The sequence below is a fragment of the Balaenoptera ricei genome, chromosome 1, assembly GCF_028023285.1.
Source record: "Balaenoptera ricei isolate mBalRic1 chromosome 1, mBalRic1.hap2, whole genome shotgun sequence".
Taxonomy (NCBI): domain Eukaryota; kingdom Metazoa; phylum Chordata; class Mammalia; order Artiodactyla; family Balaenopteridae; genus Balaenoptera; species Balaenoptera ricei.
In genome coordinates this window covers 134,066,744-134,087,660 of record NC_082639.1, presented here as the reverse complement: position 1 = coordinate 134,087,660, position 20,917 = coordinate 134,066,744, and the positions used below count along the sequence as shown (strand labels likewise).

Sequence of the window (20,917 nt, the reverse complement as noted above, 5' to 3'; positions counted from 1 at the left end):
AGACCAGACTTCTTATCTTTGGTGAGGGTATAAGTATTAGACCACCTGCCTGACTTCTCCTCTTGGAAGCATCAACCTCAGCATGTCTGAAAAAAAGTACCTAATATTCCCTTCAGGGTTCTCCATTTTGATGACTTCATAACAACCTGGGAACTTGGGAGTTATCCTTGACTTTACCTCTCCATCACCCACCAGAGCTAATCTACCACCAAGTTCTCAATTTTCCAAAACATTTCTCAAATCTGCTTTCTTTTCCCATCTCCACTGGCCCTAACCGAGACCAAGCTACCATCGTTTCTCACTTTGACTCCTAAGTGGTCCTCTCATCTCTACTGTTGATCTTCCTATCTGCAACCACCATAATCCTTTCTAACCCACAGATATGACTGTGTTATTCACCTTCTCAGATTCCTTAAGCAACTGACTCCCCACTGCTCTTAGGATAAGAGCCAAAATCCTTAACTTGGCCTACAAACACTGTAGGATCCAGCCACTGCTTACATCTCCAAATTCATCTCTTACAACTCATTCCCTCATTCTCTGCACTCCAGCCATAATAATATTCCTTTCTATTCCTCAAAACTGTCCTGTTCTCTTCCAGTTTTTGCTATAGTAACTGGCTCAGGGTCAGAGGTGTTGGTGCACATTAAATCAGCAATAAAATTATCTTAATTTCAAACACAGTATGAAGGTCCTTGAAGCAACAGAGAAACGGATTATCTAGGAAATGAAAGATCTTCAGTATAACATTTATTCAATTTTCAGTCAACCAGAATCAGTTATGCCATAATTTAGGGGTCACCTGTAGTAACCAAATGGTCAATCATATCCATCCAGTATTCACAACTTAATTTATTTCTAACTTTATCTTTCTAATCATCTTAGTGATATTTCTCTAACATTTTTTTTCTTAAACCAATACAGGCATGAAAGCAGTAATCAAAAAAGAATTTTACCAGAGCTAAATATATTGATAGACTATCATGGTTCTTGTATGACAAACCAGTGTTCCTTCTCTAAAACATGTTCATAATTTTTAAATGACACAACTATCACTGCTTCATGGCTTCCAAATACTCATCTACCCTTAATTTAAAAGTACAAATTTCACATTAAAATAGAAGTACTATGTCGCTTGAAATAGAAGTGCACCACTGTTTTTTATTTTCTAAAACTTCTTCAATTGTTTTGCCCAAATGGTTCGGGTATAATGTAACAAGCAGCCTATTACTGCGATAGCCTCTACTGACACCTTCTAGGAGGGAACAATCAGAACTTTCGATAATTACTTGACTGATTTAAGTTCATAGATAAAAGTTACAGAGTGTTTTTTTTTAATCTTAATTGGAGTATAAATGCTTTACAATGCTGTGTTAGTTTCTGCTTTATAACAAAGTGAATCAGTTATACATATACATATGTCCCCATATCTCTTCCCCATTGCGTCTCCCTCCCTCCCTCCCTCCCAGCCCCCCATCCCACCACTCTAGATGGTCACAAAGCACCGAGCTGATCTCCCTGTGCTATGCGGCTGCTTTCCACTACCTATCTATTTTACGTTTGGTAGTGTATATATGTCCATTCCACTCTCTCACTTTGTCCCAGCTTACCGTTCCCCCTCCCCGTATCCTCAAGTCCATTCTCTAGTACGTCTGTGTCTTTATTCCCGTCTTGCCCCTAGGTTCTTCATGACCTTTTTTTTTTTTTTTTTTTAGATTCCATATATATGTGTTAGCATATGGTATTTGTTTTTCTCTTTCTGACTTACTTCACTCTGTATAACAGACTCTAGGTCCATCCACCTCACGACAAATAACTCAATTTCGTTTCCTTTTATGGCTGAATAATATTCCATTGTATATATGTGCCACATCTTCTTTATCCATTCATCTGTTGATTGACACTTAGGTTGCCTCCATGTTCTGGCTATTGTAAATAGAGCTGCAATGAACATTTTTCTCAGGGTATATGCCCAGTAGTGGGATTGCTAGGTCGTATGGTATTTCTGTTTTTAGTTTTTTAAGGAAACTCCACACTGTTCTCCATAGTGGCTGTATCAATTTACATTCCCACCAAAAGTGCAAGAGGGTTCCCTTTTCTCCACACCCTCTCCAGCATTTATTGTTTGTAGATTTTTTGATGATGGCCATTCTCACTGGTGTGAGATGATATCTCTTTGTAGTTTTGAGTTGCATTTCTCTAATGATTAGTGATGTTGAGCATTCTTTCATGTGTTTGTTGGCAATCTGTATATCTTCTTTGGAGAAATGTCTATTAAGGTCTTCTGCCCTTTTTTGGAATGGGTTGTTTGTTTGTTTGTTTGTTTTTGATATTGACCTGCATGAGCTGCTTGTAAATTCTGGAGATTAATCCTTTGTCAGTTGCTTCATTTGCAAATATTTTCTCCCATTCTGAGGGTTCTCTTTTCATCTTGTTTATGGTTTCCTTTGTGTGCAAAAGCTTTCAAGTTTCATTAGGTCCCATTTGTTTATTTTTGTTTTTATTTCCATTTCTCTAGGAGGTGGGTCAAAAAGGATCTTGCTGTGATTTATGTCATACAGTGTTCTGCCTATGTTTTCCTCTAAGACTTTGATAGTGTCTGGCCTTACATTTAGGTCTTTAATCCAATTTGAGTTTTTTTGTGTGTATGGTGTTAGGGAGTGTTCTAATTTCATTCTTTTACATGTAGCTATCCAGTTTTCCCAGCACCACTTATTGAAGTGGCTGTCTTTTCTCCACTGTACATTCTTGCCTCTTTTATCAAAGATAAGGTGACCATATGTGCGTGGGTTTATCTCTGGGCTTTACTATCCTGTTCCATTGACCTATGTTTCTGTTTTTGTGCCAGTACCATACTGTCTTGATTACTGTAGCTTTGTAGTATAGTCTGAAGTCAGGGAGCCTGATTCCTCCAGCTCCGTTTTTCTTTCTCAAGATTCCTTTGGCTATTGGGGGTCTTTTGTGTTTCCATACAAATTGTGACATTTTTTGTTCTAGTTCTGTGAAAAATGCCAGTGGTAGTTTGATAGGGATTGCATTGAATCTGTAGATTGCTTTGAGTAGTACAGTCATTTGCACAATGTTGATTCTTCCAATCCAAGAACATGGTATATCTCTCCATCTATTTTATCATCTTTAATTTCTTTCAACAGTGTCTTATAATTTTCTGCATACGGGTCTTTTGTCTCCTTAGGAGGTTTATTCCTAGATATTTTATTCTTTTTGTTGCAGTGGTAAATGGGAGTGTTTTCTTAATTTCACTTTCAGATTTTTCAGCATTAGTGTATAGCAATGCAAGAGATTTCTGTGCATTAATTTTGTATCCTGCTACTTTACCAAATTCATTGATTAGCTCTAGTAGTTTTCTGGTAGCATCTTTAGGATTCTCTATGTATAGTATCAAGGCATCTGCAAACAGTGACAGCTTTACTTCCTTTTTTCCCATTTGGATTCCTTATATTACTTCTTCTTCTCTGATTGCTGTGGGTAAAACTTCCAAAACTATGTTGAATAATAGTGGTGAGAGTGGGCAACCTTGTCTTGTTCCTGATCTTAGTGGAAATGGTTTCAGTTTTGCACCATTGAGGACGATGTTGGCTGTGGGTTTGTCATATATGGCGTTTATTATGTTGAGGTGAGTTCCCTCTATGCCTACTTTCTGGAGGGTTTTTTATCATAAATGGGTGTTGAATTCTGTCAAAAGCTTTCTCTGCATCTATTGAGATGATCATATGGTTTTTCTCCTTCAATTTGTTAATATGGTTTATCACATTGATTGATTTGCGTACATTGAAGAATCCTTGTATTACTGGGATAAACCCCACTTGATCATGGTGTATGATCCTTTTAGTGTGCTGCTGGATTCCGTTTGCTAGTATTTTGTTGAGGATTTTTGCATCTATCTTCATTAGTGATATTGGCCTATAGTTTTCTTTCTTTGTGACATCTTTGTCTGGTTTTGGTATCAGGGTGATGGTGGCCTCGTAGAATGAGTTTGGGAGTGTTTCTCCCCCTGCTTTATTTTGGAAGAGTTTGAGAAGGATAGGTGTTAGCTCTTCTCTAAATGATTGATAGAATTTCCCTGTCAAGCCATCTGGTCCTGGGCTTTTGTTTGTAGGACGATTTTTAATCACAGTTTCAATTTCAGTGCTTGTGATTGGTCTGTTCATGTTTTCTATTTCTTCCTTTTTCAGTCTCGGAAGGTAGTGCATTTCTAAGAATTTGTCCATTTCTTCCAGGTTGTCCATTTTATTGGCATAGAGTTGCCTGTAGTAATCTCTCAGTATCTTTTGTATTTCTGCAGTGTCAGTTGTTACTTCTTTTTCATTTCTAATTCTATCGATTTGAGTCTTCTCCCTTTTTTTCTTCATGAGTCTGGCTAATGGTTTATCAATCTGGTTTATCTTCTCAAAGAACCAGCCTTTAGTTTTATTGATCTTTGCTATCATTTCCTTCATTTCTTTTTCATTTATTTCTGATCTGATCTTTATGATTTCTTTCCTCTGCTAACTTTGGGGCTTTTTTGTTCTTCTTTCTCTAATTGCTTTAGGTGTAAGGTTAGGTTGTTTATTTGAGATGTTTCTTGTTTCTTGAGGTAGAAATGTATTGCTAACAACTTCCCTCTTAGAACTGCTTTTGCTGCATTTTGGATCATCGTGTTTTCATTGTCATTTGTGTCTAGGTATTTTTTGATTTCCTCTGATTTCTTCAGTGATCTCTTGGTTATTAAGTAGTGTATTGTTTAGCCTCCATGTGTTTGTATTTTTTACAGATTTTTTCCTTTAATTGATGTCTAGTCTCACAGTGTTGTGGTTGGAAAAGATACTTGATATGATTTCAATTTTCTTAAATTTACCAAGGCTTGATTTGTGACCCAAGATATGGTCTCTCCTGGAGAATGTTCCATGAGCACTTGAGAAGAATGCGTATTCTGTTGTTTTTTGGATGGAATGTCCTATAAATATCAATTAAGTCCATCTTGTTTAATGTATCATTTAAAGCTTGTGTTTCCTTATTTATTTTCATTTTGGATGATCTGTCTGTTGGTGAAAGTGTGGTGTTAAAGTCCCCTAGTATTATTTTGTGTTACTGTTGATTTCCCCTTTTATGGCTGTTAGCATTTGCCTTATGTATTGAGGTGCTCCTATGTTGGGTGCATAAATATTTACAATTGTTATATCTTCTTCTTGGATTGATCCCTTGATCATTATGTAGTGACCTTCTTTGTCTCTTGTAATAATCTTTGTTTTAAGGTCTATTTTGTCTGATATGAGAATTGCTACTCCAGCTTTCTTTTGATTTCCATTTGCATGCAATATCTTTTTCCATCCCCTCACTTTCAGTCTGTATGTGTCCCTAGGTCTGAGGTGGGTCTCTTGTAGACAGCATATATACGGGTCTTGTTTTTGTATCCATTTAGCCTGTCTATGTCTTTTGGTTGGAGTATTTAATCCATTTACATTTAAGGTAGTTATCGATATGTATGTTCCTATTACCATATTCTTAATTGTTTTGGGTTTGTTATTGTAAGTCTTTTCCTTCTCTTGTGTTTCCTGCCTAGAGAAGTTCCTTTAGCATTTGTTGTAAAGCTGGTTTGGTGGTGCTGAATTCTCTTAGCTTTGCTTGTCTGTAAAGTTTTAATTTCTCCATCAAATCTGAATGAGATCCTTGCTGGGTAGAGTAATCTTGGTTGTAGGTTTTTCTCCTTCATCACTTTAAATATGTCCTGCCACTCCCTTCTGGCTTGCAGTGTTTCTGCTGAAAGATCAGCTGTTAACCTTATGGGGATTCCCTTGTGTGTTATTTGTTGTTTTTCCCTCACTGCTTTTAATATTTTTTCTTTGTATTTAATTTTTGATAGTTTGATTAATATGTGTCTTGGCGTGTTTCTCCTTGGATTTAGCCTGTATGGGATTCTCTGTGCTTCCTGGACTCGATTAACTATTTCCTTTCCCATATTAGGGAAGTTTTCAACTATAATCTTCAAATATTTTCCCAGTTCCTTTCTTTTTCTCTTCTTTTTCTGGGACCCCTATAATTCGAATATTGGTGCATTTAATGTTGTCCCAGAGGTGTCTGAGACTGTCCTCATTTCTTTTCATTCTTTTTTCTTTATTCTGCTCTGCAGTAGTTATTTCCACTATTTTATCTTCCTGGTCACTTATCCGTTCTTCTGCTCAGTTATTCAGCTATTAATTCCTTCTAGAGAATTTTTAATTTCATTTATTGTGTTGTTCATCACTGTTTGTTTGCTCTTTAGTTCTTTAAGGTCTTTGTTAAACGTTTCTTGTATTTTCTCCATTCTATTTCCAAGATTTTGGATCATCTTTACTACCATTATTCTGAATTCTTTTTCAGGTAAACTGCCTATTTCCTCTTCATTTGTTAGGTCTGGTGGGTTTTTGCCTTGCTCCTTCATCCGCTGTGTGTTTTTCTGTCGTCTCATTTTGCTTATCTTACTGTGTTTGGGGTCTCCTTTTCACAGGCTGCAGGTTCGTAGTTCCCCATTGTATTTGGTGTCTGTCCCCAGTGGCTAAGGTTGGTTCAGTGTGTTCTGTAAGCTTCCTGTTGGAGGGGAGTAGTGCCTGTGTTCTGGTGGATGAGCCTGGATCTTGTCTTTCTGGTGGGCAGGTCCACGTCTGGTGGTGTGTTTTGGGGTGTGTGTGGCCTTATTATGATTTTAGGCAGCCTCTCTACTAATGGATGGGGTTGTGTTCCTGTATTGCTAGTTGTTTGGCATAGGGTGTCCAGCACTGTAGCTTGCTGGTCATTGAGTGGAGCTGGGTCTTGGCATTGCGATGGAGATCTCTGGGAGATTTTCCCCGTTTGATATTACGTGGAGTTGGGAGGTCTCTTGTGGACCAATGTCCTGAACTTGGCTCTCCCACCTCAGAGGCACAGCCCTGACACCTGGCTGGAGCGCCAAGAGCCTGTCAACCACACGGCTCAGAATAAAAGGGAGGAAAAAAAGAAAGAAAGAAAGAAGAAGATAAAATAAAATAAAATAAAGGTATTAAAATAAAAAATAAAAAATAATTATTAAAAAAAATTTTTAAGTAATAATAAAAAAGAAAAAGAAAGAAAGAAAGAAGAGAGCAACCAAACCAAAAAACAAATCCACCAATGATAACAAGTGCTAAAAACTATACTAAAAAAAAAACACACAAAATAAACGGACAGACAGAACCCTAGGATAAATGGTAAAAGCAAAGCTATACAGACAAAATCACACACAGAAGCATACACATACACACTCCCAAAAAGAGAAAAAGGGAAAAAAAATATAAATATCGTTGCTCCCAAACTCCACTTCCTCAGTTTGGGATGACTTGTTGCCTATTCAGGTATTCCACAGATGCAGAGTACATCAAGTTGATTGTGGAGATTTAATCCGCTGCTCCTGAGGCTGCTGGGAAAAATTTCCCTTTCTCTTCTTTTTCGCACAGATCTTGGGGTTCAGCGATGGATTTGGACCCGCCTCTGTGTGTAGGTCGCCTGAGGGCGTCTGTTCTTCACTCAAACAGGATGGGGTTAAAGTAGCAGCTGATTCGGGGGCTCTGGCTCACTCAGGCCGGGGGGGAGGCAGGGGTACGGATGTGGGGCAAGCCTGTGGCGGCAGAGGCCAGCGTGGCGTTGCACCAGCCTGAGGCGCGCTGTGCGTTCTCCCGGGGAAGTTGTCCCTGGATCACGGGACCCTGGCAGTGGCAGGCGGCACAGGCTCCCGGGAGGGGCAGTGTGGATAATGACCTGTGCTTGCACACAGGCTTCTTGGTGGTGGCAGCAGCAGCCTTAGCGTCTCATGCTCGTCTCTGGGGTCCGCGCTGATAGCCACGGCTCGCACCCCTCTCTGGAGCTCCTTTAAGCTGTGCTCTTAATCCCCTCTCCTCGCACACCAGGAAACAAAGAGGCAAGAAAAAGTCTCTTGCCTCTTCGGCAGGTCCAGACTTCTTCCCGGACTCCCTCCCGGCTAGCTGTGGTGCACTAGCCCCCTTCAGGCTGTGTTCACGCCACCAACCCCAGTCCGCTCCCTGGGATCCAACCTCCGAAGCCCGAGCCTCGGCTCCCAACCCCCGCCCGTCCCAGCGGGTGAGCAGACAAGCCTCTTGGGCTGCTGAGTGCTGGTTGGCACCGATCCTCTGTGCGGGAATCTCTCCGCTTTGCCCTCCGCACCCCTGTTGGTGCGCTCTCCTCCATGGCTCCAAAGCTTCCCCCCACCCCCCGCCACCTGCAATCTCCGCCCGCGAAGGGGCTTCCTAGTGTGTGGAAACCTTTCCTCCTTCACAGCTCCCTCCGACCGGGGCAGGTCCTGTCCCTATTCTTTTGTCTCTGTTTTTTCTTTTTTCTTTTGCCCTACCCAGGTATGTGGGGAGTTTCTTGCCTTTTGGGAGGCCTGAGGTCTTCTGCCAGCATTCAGTAGGTGTTCTGTAGGAGTTGTTCCACATGTAGATGTATTTCTGATGTGTTTGTGGGGAGGAAGGTGATCTCCACGTCTTACTCTTCCACTATCTTGAAGCTCCCCTCCAGAGTGCTTCTTGTGAGAAAAGCTGCTCACTGAGTCAATGTGATCAAAACTTGGGGTGGGAGCTCTACACTCAATGACAATGACACTTAACTCTACTAAGGGCAGGAAAATATGTGGCCAAGCCTGCTGAATTTTTATGCAAGAAATGTGTACGTGCGTGGGATGAGGGGAGGCAGAGGGCCTAATTCTATCTGTCACAGGGAAAGGGATTATCTGGAAAAGCTTCTTAGAGGAATGTAGATCAATAATTGCTTATGTATTTTCAAGATTGTAAATTAAGGAACAAATCAATCCTAAACAAAACCATACAGAAAATTTAACCTAACCATCACAGACTGATATTTCAAAAACAGATGCCAAGAGACTGACTTTTCAGAGATATACAAGTTTAACTCCTTAAGATAACTATATATTATGAGCAAACATGTGCTAAAATGTATTCCCCTGCTCACTGTTCCAAATAAATATGTATTTCTGCTTTGTGTGCTATTTTTTCAATAATATTAAGGTGGAGTCTGGTCACTTAGAATGGTAACAGTCTGGATCCAAGTATTCATCTTTTTAATTTCTATCATTATGCTAAATGTCTTAGTTTAGAAAAAGAGTATAAAAGTAAGGAATATGGATTCCAATAGTCATTTACATATTTTATCATTGTTCTTTTTGCTTGAAGAAAACATCTTTACCTGATTAAGGACCTTCTGAAGGTGTGGGGTCCCCATCCGATCAGCAATATGTCTGTAAGCCGGGTGTGAGAGAAAAAATTTCCTTTCTGCCAACGTGGCAGCCTTTATATCCTTCTTCCCATCTATGTCCTTCTGGCTCCTGTTTACCACCCCCACGTAACCTAAAACAAAACACACACCTATGGAGTTGGGACACCTTTGATTTATTCTGGGGAAATTTTAAAGCTTTGAAGAGGCTGAATAAGAAAAACAAAATTATTTCAGGGCCTGAAGAATAGATCTCTTTACAAAACTCAGTTTGAGATATCAGTATTTAACAACGGCTGGATGATTTGGCTAATGTTGATTTTTTTAGCATTAACAAAATAATGTCCTTTGTCCTTAAAAGATCTGTGCATTTAAATAGAGTAAATCTCTAAGCAGTTTTGTCATATAGCAGGCAAGTAAATAATTCAGACTTAAACAGTATACATGTATGCAGTCTAGGATGGATATTTATACCCTCCCTTCAAACATCTTCCTTTTCCCGTTTTCTTATTATTTGAAGGAATACTTCTCCCTTTGGATAATTTTTAATACATCATTTGGGAACACCATGCCATTCCGTAAAATGTTTAACTAATCATCAATCCATTCCTCACAACTGTGGAGGCACTAAAATCCAGCTTCCCATTGTTTTCCCAGTTGTTTCTCTGCCACATCATCAAAGGAAGTCCTGTACAGGACTCAGTACATTACCCCTGCGAAGCGGCAGCAGCTTATTCTCTAGGACATCCCTGGCATCCGTTCCCTCATCCATAAGATCCAGTTTGGTGATGACTCCAATGGTTCTTAGACCTGCATCACAAACAAACCCCACATTACACAATTTGCAGAATACTAACAAGTTTCAGAGACATATATGTCTCAATGCTAATTGCAAAGCACTCATATCCTGGTTCTTTCCCTGTTCCTCTCCATCTTACTTTGTTTTCTAATCCACTACTACCCCAGTCTGGTGAATGTCAACGGGTTGAGGCAGAGAGTTGCAAACCACCCATCCATAAGATAACTCTTGATTCAGGAGAGAAAAAAACAAATAGCTGCTTCACCAAAGTACTTTTAAATGTATGAGTTTATTTTTGTACTCTGCATACATGGAAATGATACATTTAAATTTTCCTCCCAGGGATTGCACACAATATGGATGTTTTAATTTTTTATGTATCACATTATTAAAAACAAAAAAATACGCTACACATGGACCAATGATATGGGTGTGTCATAAACCAGAGCTTATTATTGATCCATTTCTGAGTACCTGAGGTCAAAAACATAAAAAGAAGAAAACTACATATAGGATACCATCATCCCCCAAAATAAACTCACAGAAAAGGAAATATGACTTAATATAAAGAAGCCTGAAATAGGAATTCTGAGCCTTGGATTCTAGTCTCAAGGCAAGTCAATTAATTCTCTGGGTCTCAGCTCCCTCATCTGTAAAGTAAAGCATTGGAAATTATTTAATCTTAAAAAGTACTCTAACTACTAATTTTTTAAGATGAGGAAACTAAGGCAGAGAGAGATTAAATAACTTTCCCAAGGTCATATAAGAAGTGGATCTGGGCAGTTTTGTTCCAGAGTCCATGCTTTTAACCAATATACTGCTTATTGTGGTAAAAAAATAATTTTTTTTTTAATTTAAAAGGCTTAAACCAAGAAAGTCAAAGAAAATGGGAAAGGAATGCAGAAAATTTTTGAAATTGTAAATCTAGCTGTATGACTGCTAACCAACTTAACATATCAGAGAAAGAGGAAAACTGCATCCAAGAAAGCCAACAACAGGAGATGCCCAGAAACTAAATAATTTACATCACAGCATCTCAGTAAGATTCAAGACCTGGGGGACAGAAAGCTCTGAAAACTATGGAGAGTAGTGGTAGCAGCTGAAGCTGAAAATAGAAGTACTGGATGGAAGCAGTCAGATTTCCTTGGGTAACATAGCTAGGAGCTGCCCTGGTCCTTCCTGGCAGGACAGTGCAGGTTTACTCTCTGGAAAGATTGAACTAGAAAAAAAACTCTGAACTCACGGGCACCTGGCCCAGTTTGGATGGATCTGGTATTAAAAGAGGATGATTAAGTAAAATTCTACATAGAGAATGGCAGGGACCCCCTCCCCAGGCCAGTTCCTTAATTTGACTTCAAGAAAGAGATGGCTGGCAGACTTTAACCCCCCAAGCAAGAGACTGGAACAATGGTCTGGGGATACTAACCATTCCAAGAGAAAAACATATATATTGATACTCAAAAGAACAATAATTAAAATAGTCTAATAAATCATTCTGCTGTGAAGTCTATCATTCCATAATTCAAGAACACCTACACAGAACTCCAACCACCTGATAATATTTCACCTTTAAATATGAATGGACAGCCAAGGAGATTCAATAATATGAGACCAAAACAAATAAACATTATAAAGCTGAACTTAAAGAAAACAAAGATAATGCAAAATACAGAAGAAAACTATTACTTGTATTAATATCCTCAGACAGAAAGGAGAGCTCATAGCATTCATGGGACAAAAATAGAATGCCATAAAAGGAAATTTTTGAACAAACAAAAAGAATTTTCAATAATTAAAAATATGAGAGCAGAAATAATAATGTTGGAATACAAAGTTAGGAAGCCCTCCAGAAAACAAAAGAAAAAGAAGTAAATAATTGGAAAGGAAAAACTTTTTTAAAACTAGAGAAATGATTCGGAAGATACAACATCTGAATGATTGGCATTCCAATAAGAGAGAGAATGACAAACAGAAACAGTTGGGGATGTGGGGACATACTATTCAATAAGATGTCCTATAAGTGAAAGACGAATTTAGGGATTGAATGAACCCATCAAGTGCCCAACACAATATGAAAAACATACACACACATACACACACACAATATGGCATATAAGTATAAGATTTCATAATACTGGGAACAAATAAAATATCCTAAAGAGCTCCCGTAGAAGTTAAAAAACAGCTATTAAAAAAAAAAAGTTTTAAGAATCATTACAGCATCAATCTTCCCAGCAGCAAACTGGAAACTAAAAACCCGCAGAGCAATGTTTTCAAAATTCTGAGAGAAAGATAATTTCTAGACTAGAATTCTAAACTACCAATAAATATGACAGTAGGAAAAGATATTTTCAGACATGCAAAATCTCAAAATATTTTACCTCCCTTTCTCCTTTTTTCTTTGTTGGGGGGGGGAGGGACAATTACTAAAAGATGTGTTCCATCAAACATGGGAACAAACTAACAAAGACGTAGACAGGAAATCCAGGAAGCAGGGAATCCAATCTAACCAGAAAAAGAAGGGAATTTTTAGGATGGTGTAGATCCCAGTTTAAGGCCAGGAGAGCAGTCAGTATCTCTTAGAATAAGAGGACAAAGATTACTGAAGAGATATATTCCCCCACCAAGAAAATAAAATGAAAGTGATAGGATACTTAAAGCCTAATGCTTTTGAAGGTATTAAGAGATTTAGACTTCTGTAGGAGAGGCTGGGAATGCACTGGTGCAAACAAAAAAAGAGACAACTATCAACCTCAAAGACAGCAGTATCACTCAAGTAAGGAAATTTAATCACAATTTAACACATGGTTCAGTTGTCAATAATATTTTTAGAATCATAAATATTCATTTAGCAAAATATGATATAGTTATATTAGTAGAATTGGGGAGGTAAGTGTATATATGTGTGTGTAAGTATATGTGGGTATGGGAGACAGCCAAATCCTTAAATATGGAGGTAAATAACAAAAGAAAGTTAAAAGGGTTGAAAGTGGTAGTCTCTGGAAATCAGTAATCCAGAGTCAGGAGGAGTGGGCAAGGGACTAAAAGTTTTTATTAAAAGCCTTAGAGACTGGTTTTTCTGAAGTGATGTACATTTATAACATTAATAAAAATAAGAGTTAAATTTTAAAACTATTTTCTTTACTACTCCCTATTTCTGAAAAGGCAGAAAAGTCTATGCTTAGTGGTGTCCCAGAAATGGCCAATGGAATTATTTTCTTTTTCACTCTTAGTTATACAAGTAGGCAACTTAAATAATCAATGAATGCCTGCTGGCAGACTCAAGACCTACGCTATTAGATCTCAAAAAGACATTGCCTGAAGAGATTCAAAGGCAGCATGTTTTTAAAAGCATTTCACTGGAAATATAAAGACTCAGATAAAAATAATAATAGAGACCGTTTGTTGAGTCCTGATTATGTGCCAGACATAGACTTGAAACAACTCTGTGAGATAGGTACTATTATTTCTCAATTACACTTTCCTCAAAGTGAGACTTGGAAAGGAAAAATACACTTGCCCAAAGGCTTGCAGGCTGTAGGGTGTAGAAGGCAGGCAACCTAATTCCATTTTTAATCACTATATTTTTCTGCCTCTCAATTCTTAGCTAGATTCCACAAGTGATTAGCTGTGTTATTTGGCAAGTTATTTACATCATCTGGGCCTGTTTATCTACAGAACTAAAGGTTTAACTAGATGTCTCTTTCAAGTCCAGAATTCTGGGAAGAAGAACAACTTCCAGATTCAGAAGAGGTTATGTAGAGTAGTATGTAAAGTAAAAAGTAATGTAATAAAATTCTTGCCCTCCAACTAAAAGGAAAATATAAAATAATACATTAAGAGCTAATAAATAATGTGTGATACTGTGTTTCAATTATGTTTCTCTTCAGTAAAGAATAGCCACAATGATGAGTACTGACAAGTCCTGACAAAGACCTAGAAAAAACATACAAGGCACTTCAAAAATCTGATTCTTATATATAGCATAGATCTAACAGCATTGAGTCAAGGATTGGACTGTTTGGATTCAAGTCCCATCGGTTTCCCTTGTTAGCTCCAAGACATTAGTTTCCTCATCAGGTGTAACCACGTCAAAAAGGTAATCATCACAGTTTACATTTGATGTCTGGGATAATTATTAACAGCATTCCCTTTAACTCTCGAATGACTTCAAACAGAAGAATAAGTTACATGTTCACTCTAACTCATCAATAAAATGAGGAAATAACAAACCTATGTTTTAAAATTACATAATAGGACTTCTGGTTTCTGGTCCACCATGTAAGGGGCTTGGAAGTTACCACTGTGTCCTAACAAGTGAACAACTGAAAAATTAACAACGCTTCTGAGATTCATCAGAGAAGTGAAGCCACAGAGCAAACCACTGTCCCCCAAATTTGGAAAGACAGATAGGTGAATACAAAGAATCACAACTTAGTGGAGCAGAAACACAAAAGCAGAAAACTCTGCGGGAACCAGGGCCTAGGCAGAAAAACCTAAACTGTAATTGATGAGTTGCTGGAAGCTCAGTGTGGGCAGTCTAAGAGTTAAAAACTCCAGGGGGACCCAGTCATAGAGGGTACCCATACTTTTGTGAGTTTTGCTTCTAGGAGCTCAACCAGGTTCTCACAGTGACTATCTGAGAAAAATCTCTCTGTGCTTTAGACAGGGGGAGAAAGAAACAACTTGATTTAAAAATGGGTGAAAGACCTGAACAGGTCTTCAGGTCCATTACAGTTGCAGTCAGGTCTGCAACTGCATTAAGGAGTTGCAAATTAAAACAACAGTAAGAAATCACTGCACACCTATTAGAATGGCCAAAATCCAAAACACTGACAATACCAAATGCAGGCAAGAATGGGGAGAATGTGAGCAACTCTCATTCACTGCTGGTGGGAATGTAAAATGGTACAGCCACTTTGGAAGATGGTTTGGGAGTTTCTTACAAAACTAAACATAATCTTACCATATGATTCAGTAATTGTACTCTTTCATATTTACCCAAAGGAGCTGAAAACATGCCCATACAAAAACTTGCATAGAGATGTTCATAGCAGCTTTACTTATAATTGCCAAACTTCAAAGCAACCAAGATGTCCATCAGTAGGTGAATGGATAAATGAACTGTGATACATCCAGACAATGGAATATTATTTAGTGCGAAAAAGAAATGAGCTATCAAACCATGAAAAAACATGGAGTAACCTTAAATTCATATTACTAAGTGAAAGAAGACAATCTGAAAAGGCTTTATGGTGTATGATTCCAACAATATGACATTCTGGAAAAGGTAAAACTATGGAGACAATAAAAAGATTAGTGGATGCCAGTGGTTAGGGGAGGCAGGAATGAAAAGGTGGGGCACAGAAGTTCTTAGGGCAGTGAAAACTATTCTGTATGATATTACAATGATGGATACATGTCATTATACATTTGTCCAAACCCATAGGGTGTACACCACCAAGAGTGAACCCTAATGTCAACTCTGAACTTTGAGCGTCAATGTAGGTTCATCAATTGTAACAAATGTACCAGTCTAGTGGGGGATATTAATAGTTGGAGAGGTTATGCATGTATGGGGACAGGACATAGATGGAAACTGTACCTTCTACTCAGTTTTTCTGTGAATATGTAAAATTGCTCTAAAAACTAAAGTCTATGAATTAAAGACAATTAAATAACATAACACATGTAAAGTATTTGGTACATAAAAACCACTCAATAAATGAAAATTGTGATCTCACCAATTTTGTTTCTCACTACTACTTCCACTCTACTCCAGTCCTAAGCTCCTGTCACACTCAATAAGTTGTAGCTCTCCATGTGATCATGCATTCTTGCCTCTTCACCTTCACAATGCTATCCCTCTCAGTTTCAAATATCCTTCCCTCTCTTCTTTTTTTGGTTATTTCCTACTCATCCTTCAAAATACTTTATAGGCCTCTCCTGCAGGTCCTTAATCAGGCTCCCACAAGTTTAAGTTTGGAACCTTTTCTCTGTGACTTCAGAGCTCTCTGCATACACTGAAATCATAGTGCTTATATGACATTAGGAATCTGCTTATTTGTCTGTCTAAGCCATGATCTCTTCAAGAATAAGGACAACATCTAATCTACGTATTCCAAGCAATTCATATAGGTGCCAAACACAGAGTGGGAACTCAAATGTTTATTTATCAAATGAATAAATGAGTAAAAAGCATGTTTACTTTTCTTAGGTTTAGACAAGAATTGAAATACAAATTCCAAAAAAGAAATATGATACCATTCTACCATGTTACCTAGGTTTGTTGTCAATACAGTGATTTTCCTATAAGAACACTGCCATTTCTTCCATTTATATAGGCAACTGAATTGTAAGTAGTGTGTTGTTTCATCTAATTAAGAAATGGGACAAAACCAAGCCACGAACCACATTAGCAGTTGCCAGAAAGGTAATCTGGAACACTGTGTACACTGAAACGGCAGCAATGAAAAACAAAATCAATGAAGAATTAGTGTAAACATGTATACAGCAAAATTAAAAACAGACTTAGGAAATTAGATGTCCTTCAGCTAATGCATCTTTTTTGTTGTTGTTTTGGGCTTTGGTGGTATTTGAGTGGGGGGTGGTTTGAAGTAAATGCTGTTCTTTCTGTTTGGCAAAGATTATGGAATATTTTACTTCTGAAAGCAATCAGTGATGAATAGGAATAGTTTCATCTTTTTTTCCTATAAGTCTTCCATTAACATTATTTTCTTGTTACTTTCCAACAGTTCTGAATAACACAGTTCTCATTTTCAAAGTCATCCGGTAATATTACTGCATGTGGTACTAGGTAAAATATTAAGTAAATAATAGAAAACATAAAAATTACTGTTGCTATGGTAACAGAGACTATCTTGCTCACCGATTTATACCCACAATCTAGTGCAGTGCTTGAAAGATTTAATATTTGTGGAAGGAAGGGAGAGGAGAAAGAGAGGGCAAAGGGAGACAGGATATAAGAAAGGGAAAGGAAAAAGAATTACTCCAAAGATAAGAAAATTTAGGTATAGAGTGGTTCTTTCACTGAGAATCTGTACTCCAAAATAGACTAAGGCATGAAGGAACAAAAGAAAAAGAATCCACATACAGTAGTTCCCACCCCCATCTGCAGTTTCACTTTCTATGATTTCATTTACCAGAGGTCAACTGTTGTCCAAAAATCTTAAATGAAAAATTCCAGAACTAAACACTTTATAAGTTTTAAATTGAGCACCATTCTGAGTAACGTGATGAAATCTCCCACCATCTTGCCCCATCACCCTGGATGTTAATCATCCCTTTGTCCAGCGTATCTACCCATTAGTTACCTAGTAGCCCTCTTGGTTATCAGATCGACTGTCACAGTATCTTAATGCTTGTGTTCAAGTAACCTTTATTTCACTTAATAATGACCCCAAAGCATAAGAGTAGTGATGAGGGCAATTTGGATATGCCAAAGAGAAGCTGTAAAGTGCTTCCTTTAATTGAAAAGGCACAAGTTCTCAACTTAATAAGGAAAGAAAAAAATCATAAGCTGAGGTTGCAAAGATCAATGGTAAAAATCAATCTTCTATTGAAACTGTGATGGAAAAAGAAATTCCTGTTAGTTTTCCTGTCACACCTCGAGTATGTATGTATAGGGAAAAAACATAGTATATATAGGGTTTAGTACTTTCCACGGTTTCAGGCATCTCCTGGGGGTCTTGGGACATATACCCCATGTATTAGGGGGACTCCTGTATACTTAAATCTCCCTGCTTTTTCTCCACCCAAATCCATTTTCTTCCTCTTCCTTGGCACACAGCTTAACTATATTTTCAAATCTCCCTTACAAATGAGTCACAATCTCCCTTATAATCTGCCTGTACTGAGTTCTAGACAGTGGAAGTGGGTGAAGTGATATGTGCCACTTCTAGGCTTGGTCTGTATAACTTCCCACGTGTTCTCCTGCCAGCTCTTTCACCTTCCACTTGCTGGATCTAACCATAATAAGTCCTTAAGTCGCTATGGGTGACAAATATAAGTATCTGGGCATCTATGAATGATGTCATAGACAAGAAACACCACACTATCCCACACTACCCTGAAAATCAACTCAACATAGACATTTCTACTGTTTGCACCACTACATGTTTCAGTCTATTTATTACTGTATATCAGTACAAACAATGGTACTCTGAAGAAGAGAGCTGCCATAATGAAAACCTGGCTTAGCAAGATTGGGTAGTAAGGAAACAAGTATTGCAACATGGAAAGATGAAGATTCATGTTATACAGTAGCTGTGTATTTTGTAAACCTACCGCATGTGATAAGTTGTAAGGCAGACTAAGTGCCTACTGAAAGGAGAAGCTATTGAAAAGGGCCTGGATGTTAATTTGTCTTGATTGTTCCTTGCTGCTTAAAGCAAGGTATTTAAGAAAGAGATGAGTTCACAAAAGAAACTTATCATTTTGCAAGCAGAAATAGAAAGGATTAGAGAGAAGCTAGAAATCTGGGTCTTTTAATGGTTGAAAAAGCCAACTGTTCTTGTAACTCAAGTAAGAAAATAGACTGAAAAGGCTCTGAGCAGCGAACGTCCACTAAGAATTTCAGTTAAGCAAAGTAGCTCAGTAATTTCTCTTTCTAGATTAAAAGCATAATAGGGTTCAGACACACATTTCTGCTGTAAACTAGAAAACTGATAAAATATATAAAACAATTGTTTTCAGACATGAAATCATAGGTTGTACAGGACTATGATGCTTGAAAGAAGAGAAACAACAAAATAAGTCATACAATCATTCAATTACTACTTGGAGGCAATTTCTGGACAACAACGCAAGGAGGAAAAATCCAAAGAGATTCCAGCAGTCCTGCTTAGTTGAAGAGACATAGATTGGATTTCAAGGAGGCCAAGGCTGCTAGAATTTACAGGATCGTGTGCCAGATAAAAGGGAGCTATGAATAGAAAGAGGTCTACAAATGTGCATAGGGGTCTCCCCCAGTCTTTGAATGCATGCATGGCTAAGGTAAAAATCCACAAGGCTAGGCAAAAAACAACTTCCAGGGAGCGCTAAACCAAACAATTCCCAGAGCTCACGTAGGACTGGGAATCATTAAGTCCCACCAGCCAGAGGGGAGAAACCTGTTGAATTAAAGATACCAAAAGGATCGAACTTCAGTAAAGGTTACAGCAGACCCATCCTTTAAAAAAACATAAAAAGGCCCTCTCCACTATGTGAGAACACAGCAAGGCAGCCATCTGAACGCCAGGAAGAAAGCTTTTATCAGAAACCAACCCTGATGGCCCACTGACTGGGGACTTGCAGCCTCCAGAACTGACCCCTTCCAGGAGGCCACATTACAGTGGATCATCCTGTCTCCTTGGGTTCTCTTGGCTGTGACAGTTTCTCAGGCTTTCCTTGTTTTTCAAGCCCTTGACAGTTTGGAGCAGGACTGGTAAATAGCTAACTGGGGTGGAGTGGGTTGTACCTTCAAGATGGTGGAGGAGTAAGACATGGAGACCACCTTCCTGCCCACAAATACATCAAAAATACATCTACATGTGGAACAACTCCTACAGAACAACTACTGAATGCTGACAGAAGACCTCAGACCTCCTAAAAGGCAAGAAACTCCCCAAGTACCTGGGTAAGGCAAAAGAAAAAAGGAGAAACAGAGACAAAAGAATAGGGACAAGACCTGCACCTCTGGGAGGGAGCTGTGAAGGAGGAAAAGTTTCCACACACTAGGAAGCCCCTTCACTGGCGGAGACAGGGAGTGGTGGGGGGGAAGCTTCAGAGCCATGGAGGAGAGTGCAGCAACAGGGGTGCAGAGGGCAGGGCAGAGAGATTCCTGCACAGAGGATCGGTGCCGACCAGCACTCACCAGCCTGAGAGGTTTGTCTGCTCATCCACCGGAGCAGGTGGGGTCTGGGAGTTGAGGCTTGGGCTTGGGAGTTCAGATGGCAGGGAGAGGACTAAGGTTGGCTGTGTGAACACAGCCTGAAGGGGGCTAGTGCACCACAGCTGGCCAGGAGAGAGTCCTGGAAAAAGTCTGGAATTGCCTAAAAGTCAAGAGACCATTGTTTTGGGGTGTGCAAGGAGAGGGGATTCAGAGCACCACCTAAACGAACTCCAGAGACGGGCGCAAGTGGCAGCTACCAGGGCGGACACCAGAGACGGACATGAGATGCTAAGGCTGCTACTGCAGCCACCAAGAAGCCTGTGTGCAAGCACAGGTCACTATCCACACCTCCCCTCCCAGGATCCTGTGCAACCCGCCACTGCCAGGGTCCCATGATCCAGAGACAACTTCCCCGGGAGAACACACAGTGCGCCTCAGGTTGCTGCAATGTCACGCCCACCTCTGCCACCACAGGCTCGTCCCACATTCTGTACTCCTCCCTCCTCCCCTGGCCTGAGTGAGCCAGAGCCCCTGAATCAGCTGTTACTTTAACCTCATCCTGTCTGAACGAAGAACAAATGCCCTCAGGCAACCTACACACAGAGGCGGGGCCAAATCCAAAGCTGAACCCCGGGAGCTGTGCGAACAAAGAAGAGAAAGGGAAATCTCCCCCAGCAGCCTCAGGAGCAGTGGATTAAATCTCCACAATCAAATTGATGTACCCTGTATCTCTGGAATACCTGAATAGACAATGAATCTTCCCAAAATTTAGGTGGTGGACTTTGGAAGCAACTGTAGACTTGGGGTTTGCTTTCTTCATCTAATTTGTTTCTGGTTTTATATTTATCTTAGTTTAATATTTAGAGTTTATTACCATTGATAGATTTGTTTATTGATTTGGTTGCTCTCTTCCTTTTTTTTTATATATAGATAAATATATTATTTTCCTTTTTCTCTTTTTGTGAGTGTGTATGTGTATGCTTCTTTGTGTG

General features: G+C 39.1%; 1 protein-coding gene across 9 annotated transcripts in view; it reads right to left on the bottom strand.

The window, feature by feature from the left end:
• The window catches only part of DNM3 (dynamin 3), a 576,309-nt gene that overhangs the window by 362,757 nt on the left and 192,635 nt on the right, over nt 1-20,917 (bottom strand). For all 9 annotated transcript variants that reach the window (XM_059936430.1, XM_059936401.1, XM_059936392.1 and 6 more), the window contains exons 5-6: nt 9,946-10,044; nt 9,208-9,368 (exon numbers count right to left, since the gene is read on the bottom strand). In XM_059936430.1, the coding sequence (XP_059792413.1) occupies nt 9,208-9,368; nt 9,946-10,044 (260 nt within the window). The remainder of the gene's footprint in view (nt 1-9,207; nt 9,369-9,945; nt 10,045-20,917) is intronic.